Here is a 6,833-nt window from a genome sequence, read left to right as displayed (position 1 = left end):
GTTACGCCCGACAGGCTAAATGGGCTAGTTCGTTCTCTCGGTGTCAGGCTTTCAGCTTCATCCCAAGCTGCAGCATAGAGTGCTTGGTGTCTGCAGTGCATGAAGGAACTCGGCAATAATGAGCTCCATGAGTCTGAACTTCACATATTTGTCAGTGATCAGAGACAGCTTATAAAAAGCAGCATTAACGTGTTGGTCACTGGTACAAATTCAGTATGATGTGGTGGTTGTTTCATGTGTACGTGTCCTCAGTAGGCTATCTTTATCATGTTGCTCCAACCCAGTATAATCATGTATTATATTATCCTGACAGGTCTGCAAATACCACCCATGAAGTCATCAATGTCACCCTCCACACTACGCTGGCTGCTACTACCAAATTGGTGGTACCTACACCTGCTAAACCTATCCTTCCAGTTCAGACTGGAGTCCAAGCACAGCAAGAGGAGCAATCTAGTGGCATGACGATTTTTTTTAGTCTTCTTGTATTAGGTGAATAATGAACTGAAAGTGTTTTAATCTCCATTAATCATACTCTGTATCTGAGAACATAGGTCAACTTTCAAAATCATATAGTTTTATTTCTCCTCTGGTTTTCTCTCTGTGAGATGGAATACTGTACAGGCACAGGGATTTAGAAAGTTGGGTATGTAACTGCCTGAACTTCCCAAACCTGTGGAAAGCTCAGGACCATTGCAAACCTTTTCATCCTGGTCTCAAAGTGCAAGCACATGTTTAATTATCTTCTCCTTCTTTATCAAGTCTATGGCATGTGTTCATGTTTGAAAAAGTCACTCTCAGAATACTCCATGGTGCTTGCAGCTGTCTTTGAGGGCAGTGTACTAGACAGATGTCAATTTAACTACTTCTAGCACTTCTGGACAGTCCTCAGGTATTTGGCTATATAAGCCAAAGGAAGGCAGTCAGATTTACATGCACTAAAGTTTAACATCTATTTTTCTGACTTTCCTTATGTTCTTACATTCCTACAAGAGTGCAATAATAACATGCAGATTGCTATAATTATATTAACATTGCTGTACATATATAGGGATTTTGAATCACAGATGCATGTCCAACTTTTGTATAAGTCTGAGCTGTTTCCCTTCTTCAACAGAGTACAGTTAATCTCTCAGCAATAACAAAACTTTCATGGAGGCTTAAGGGTTTGTCTGTTTTCCTTTGTGCTTGGTTCCTCCAAAGCCAACTGCACTGCGAGACTTTTCTGTGACAGATGGGTCACCTAGTCTTCTAAGTGGTTATTCTTCTCAGTGGCAAATGGAGAAAATAATAGGTATGGAGTTGACAGCAATGCAGAAACTTCTGCAAATCATTTGGGTTTAAAAAAAATTTTTATCTCCGCTAAATAGTAATGATTAAGTGTAAAAACTTTACAAAAAGTAAAGGGTTCTGCTGATTTCTTAAGTATCTATTTGTCTTCAAAGAGGGTTAATGTTTTCCCAGAGGTCAATGGCATAGTAGAATTTGAATAGAAACAAAAGAAAGACCAAAGGAAAATGCAGTAGATCAGAAGACTTCTAAAATTAAAATAAACTTTCTGAATATGTGTGTGTCATGGATTCTAAAAGGGCTATTCATGGTAAAATTGTATTCCTAGGACTTAAGAACAGAGCTGTGATTTTTTTTGGCTGTGTTCCAGCCTATTTATGTCAGTCTGATAACTTAATGGATCTTAAAAGCATCACCCTCGGGGCAGGGGAGTTCCCTGAACAAAGTAAAGCCAGTATAAAAGCTTATTGTATAGTTATTCCCGTTCATAATCTCTGATTTAAGGGTGTAGGAAGGGTGAAAATGAAATGTTTAAGAGTCAACAAGACTCTTAAATCTGGATGTTGTGAGCTGTAAAATGGCCTTAAAAATATTTTAAACTGGAATAGACCCAGAAGCAGATCTGTTCTGAGCTGTGTTGTGTCAAAGCCAAGCCCCAGATATGAAGTGCCTGAAGTAGCATGACTTAGTGTCTGATCCCAGATTTCTATGGCTTGTTTATCTGTTCAAACAGCATTTCAGTTTCAGAGTCATACCTCTATTCTGCCATGTTCATGTGATCCATGAATTCCCTTCTGTTATGTGCTTTTACTGTGCTCTTTAAGGGGACACTCTAATGTTCTTTTAGCCTGTCCAGAACACTGCTTTTTCCTGCCTCTTGCCTGATCGTTATACTCCTGATAACGTGCAAGTGCCTGGAGCAGATGATACGCTGCCAGTTACAAACTGAGCAGTCCTGCACAAGGAGTAAGTGACCAACAGCTACAGAACATACCAGGCTGCCCTAATGTTTATGGTGGTGGGAGTCTCTTCTTAGGCTGTGTTGCTTTTTGTGGTATTGCCAGAGCAAAGGAGTCAGAAGCTGGTAGAGGGGAGCTGGCAGTTAGATCTGCTGCATAGTAAGCATGTTTGTGCTTGCATTGGAGTTTGCTGGAAATCCAGCATGTCCAGATGCCTCTGTGGATCTATCCCAAAGAGCAGTACAAAATGCTTTTAACACAGTAATCTGAGGTGTCTTCGCTGGATGCATATTTTTCATGTTTAACAGGCAGGAAATGGATACAAAACTCAATAATACTGATTGACGGGTGAATAAAAGCTTCGCTTGGGGATGCATGATGAAGCTCTTGCTCCTATAGTCTGTTTGGCAGCGGGCGGTCAAATGTCTGAGTTGCTTGTTAGCCACCTTCTGAACTGCTGCAGTTCAGTTTGAGTCTGTGCTGTAAACTCGGGTGTTTTGAGAACTGTCTGATCAGTACCATAAAGATTGTTGGAGTGGAAGTGGAGTAAATAATGTGGGGAAGGGACCCCTACCAGTCTTCATGAATGGAGCCATGCCTGTGATGGCTTTTTACAAGGGCCTGTAGCGACAGGACAAGGGGTAATGGGTTTAAATTGAAAGCGGGGAGGTTTAGATTAGATATCAGGAAGAAGTTCTTCACAGAGAGGGTGGTGAGGCACTGGGACGGGTTGCCCAGAGAAGCTGTGGATGCCGCATCCCTGGAAGTGTTCAAGGCCAGGCTGGATGAGGCTTGGAGCAACCTGGTCTAGTGGAAGGGGTCCCTGCCCAAGGCAGGGGGGGTGGAACTGGATGATCTTTAAAGTCCCTTCCAGCCCAAACCATTCCATGATTCTGTGATCACTCTGAACTCACAGTTTTGGCCCTGAACAAATTACATGCCAGTAACTGAGCAAATATTTTTTGCGAGTCCTTGCTCGGTTCATAAGCCCATCCATCTATTCGTGTGCACATCAGTTAGATGCCTAGCATGTTGTGTGTGAACTGGCTGTACGAGAGAACACGCAGGAGAATGCAGGCATCTGTGTGATACACCATTCCATAGCACCGTACTGGGGAGTAGAACGATGAAAAGTATTTGCATTTATGAGGTTTGTGCTTCTTTTTTGTGACATTGTATAGTAAATACAGACCATGTTGTAGACCCTGGTAGTTGGTGTGATCCAGCAAACCCATGCCCGTGCTCAGGACTGCTTGGGGACCATTTTGTACCTTGTCATGCTCTAAATTGAAAGTGCTCTTCTGAGCCATCTGCAAGTGGCTGTTTGTTTTTTTAGTTAACTAGAAGGAGCTGTTAAACCAAATCGCTGATGCAGTTCCAAGAAGCTAGTTCATTCCTGAGTTCAAAATGTGTGCTGTTGTAGTGTGGCCTGGCACTGTGCTGCCCACACTGAAATGGGGTGAGTCACCGACACGTACAAGGCACGGAGTAAGGAGAATGAAGATTCCCATTACAGTTATGACCAGGTTTGACAAATACACAGTTTAAAACAGTCTCTGCTGCGATTAACAGGCCACAACTTGATTCCTGTGTATCAAGTGCTGTTGACTTCGCTTGAGCTTCAGTTCCTTTCTGGCAAGCAGTAACACTGTTCACAGCCCAGCCCACTGCAGGCTGATTTGTTAGCAAATAGGGCAAAATACATGTATTAATTACAAACCTGCAGGCCAGGTGCTGTTTCTTTGACCCTTTATTGAGCTAAATTAAAATGAGAGAAGAATTGTGCTTTTAACACGGGAAATACTCAGATCAAAATTGTTAGGAATTTAATAATCCAGCATTATTTGATTCTTGTAGATAAGTTTCCTGTCTGCGGTCATTCTAAATGAATCAAGTGCCTTCCAACCATATCCATGGATGGTACACAGATCTGCTATAGATCCTTTGTAACATACCTTTACCATTGGCCTAGAGGCTGTGATAGGATTTTCATATTACTGTAGCCTTTGTGGATTGGAAAGAAGAAGAAAATTCTTCACCATGAGACTTAAGCACTGGAACTGGAGTTGAGAGAGGTTGTGACTTCTTCAGGGATTTTCAAACTTGACTGGACAAGGCCCTGGGCAACCTTCTTTGACTCTGAAGTTAGCCTTGCTTTGAGCAGGAAGTTGGACTAGATCAAGAGATCCCTTCCAATGTAATTTTTTCTGATTCTGTAGTTCCCCGTTTGCGTAAAGCCCGTCTGCTCAGAGTGACTCGGATGTGAAAGTGTCTAGCTTTGACATTTTAGTCGAGGCCATGTGTACATGTATGTTTAATTTCAAAACTACAAAATGTTTACCAAAAGCTTTATTAGAACAGTATATTCTGTATGACTGCCCACAGAACGTTTTGTAAGCTGAATCAGGCTCTAAAAGTAGTAATACTGGTATTTTTAGAAGATAATTTTAAGTCCTAAAATTTGCCTTAGTTATTTTCTGTCATTTGTAGATCCATTTACATCCTTGGGGAGAATTGGGTTTGAAAAAAAAAATGGGTTATTTGCATTAGTGAATTTCTACTAAATTGTTAGGAGTAGTTTTGCTGCTTGTATTTTAGAAATACTACTGTATTTTATTCTCTTACAACATTTCTAAATCTATAATTTTTTTCCTTCGCAGCTATCTGCATCATATTGGTGCATTTACTGATAAAATACCGACTTCATTTTTTACCAGAAAGTGTGGCAGTTGTTTCTTTAGGTGAGTAATCATAACTTTTTTTAATTGAATTTGTGTTGTGAGTAATCATAACTTTTTTTAATTAACACAAATTCAATGTAGGGACTCTCAGTATTCTGTACTTGAAATAATGCTCTGTTGTGTGTTAACCATCACTAGAAAGATGCAGCAGACTCGATGCAGTGAAGAAAACCTATTTGTAGAATTAATTTCATGGAAGAAATCCAGAAATAAGCATATGTGCAGAGACTGGTCCAGTAAGATTACACGTGTAGGCACTGTAGGGATGTCACTACCCAAGTACTTTGGCCGCTTCCTCTATTTTTGCACCTGCGTTGTAGACAAGATACCACAGCGCTCCTTGGCAGCGAGACTCCGACCTTCCCTTTGAAGTGGTACATGTGTTTGTTTTAGTTTCAGTAGAATTATGTCTGTATATGTGATTTTAATCTAGCTGGGGTCTGTTGTTACATCCTGAAAACTTGCTTGGACTGCCAGATAGTTAACTATCCCTCTAGTACAAGAGCTCTTCCTATGACTTGAGCTATAAGAATGCCACCCTTAATGGAGATCAAGGGCTTACTTAATTTGAATTAAATTTGGAGTATGCCTAAGCCTATAGTTTTATGTTATGGTAATTTCATTTGTGTGCTGTTGCTCCTGATTTGTAAATGTGTAAATGAGGAGGAAATGAAGCAATTTTTGTTTTCCTGCGTACTGTCTAACATAATGTTTAAAGAACCTGGTCTAACTAATCCCAGCAACAGTTTTTCAGCTGTCTCTGTAACTTGTTTACAAGAATCTGTGATATTTTTGCTCCTATTACTAGTGACACTTTCACTGACAGCCGTTCTAAAAATACAACAAAAAGAGAAAGATGCTTAGCTCTAGTCCTAACATAGTGTGGGGGAGTGTTGTTGAGCAGGTAGATTGTTTTACTTTCTCCTGGGCTTTTCTGGTACCTTCTTGTCTCTCAAATATGAAAGAAGAATAATGTATTTTTCACACAGTTTCTCAGTGGGAGGAAGTAAGCTTTCTGGTGCTTGTCAGTACCTTCTGGAAAACAGGGAGCTTCTTGCATGTTGGGTGCTAGATTGAGACAATATTACAGCTGTTACTTAGCAGAAAGTAAAATATATTTTCCTGCAGGCATGACACCCTGAATTTTTAGATAACTATTTGTTGCAGACCACATCACATTAATAGCATAATAGAAGGTATTGAAGCTTAAAAGAGACATTCACGTGCCAAGGCCCTATTTGAGTTGTGATAGTTCTGTGCAGCCGTAAGAAATCTGCTGGTATGGATTTCCTGGGTATTGCACGCACACCTCACCTTCAGAGGAGCAGCATTCATCAGACTTATGTGTTTCTGCTGCTGTCTACCATAGTATGAATCAGAAAGATCCAAGCTGCTGCAGATCATCCTGACTTACTTTGTCATCCCCATAGAAACCGTGCAGTGTTTGCTTCACTATTGACACACACCTCTTCCCTTCTTAGATTATTGCCGTGGACAGGTGAGATGTCTTGTGTAGTTCTTCCAGTGTCTTGAAAGGTTCCAAAACAACATTACTCTCTGATTGGTATCCTTCCTCTTCATACACAAAAATTCAGGTGAAAGGTGTTAATTTGGCTCCTGGTTACCACTGTTATTAAATAGTTAATCTAAATTTAAGCATAATCCCCAGTTTAAAATGCAGCATTGGTTGCTCTTGCTGGCATAGTTTTGGATGTTCTTTACCATCATTCCTTATATGCTGCCCCAAGCTGACGGCTGAGCTGAGGTGTTAGGCAGCCTTGCATCACTGCTCCTGCTGAGCTTTGCAGAGAGCAGCAGCGGCAAAGACATTCTCCTCCTTCGC

General features: G+C 40.8%; 1 protein-coding gene across 1 annotated transcript in view; it reads left to right on the top strand.

The window, feature by feature from the left end:
* Positions 1–284: 284 nt before the first annotated feature.
* Positions 285–6,833, top strand: part of SLC9A8 (solute carrier family 9, subfamily A (NHE8, cation proton antiporter 8), member 8) — a gene marked incomplete at its 5' end in the record, with an annotated part of 28,751 nt that continues 22,202 nt past the window's right edge. Inside the window, 2 exons of the mRNA XM_010156119.1 lie at positions 285–492; positions 4,910–4,990. Coding sequence (XP_010154421.1) covers positions 285–492; positions 4,910–4,990 — 289 coding nt within the window. The remainder of the gene's footprint in view (positions 493–4,909; positions 4,991–6,833) is intronic.

Source organism: Eurypyga helias, unplaced genomic scaffold (genome assembly GCF_000690775.1).
Source record: "Eurypyga helias isolate BGI_N326 unplaced genomic scaffold, ASM69077v1 scaffold9357, whole genome shotgun sequence".
Classification (NCBI taxonomy): Eukaryota; Metazoa; Chordata; class Aves; order Eurypygiformes; family Eurypygidae; genus Eurypyga; species Eurypyga helias.
The sequence above is the reverse complement of the archived record's forward strand: the minus strand, read 5'-3'. Positions and strand labels throughout refer to the sequence as shown.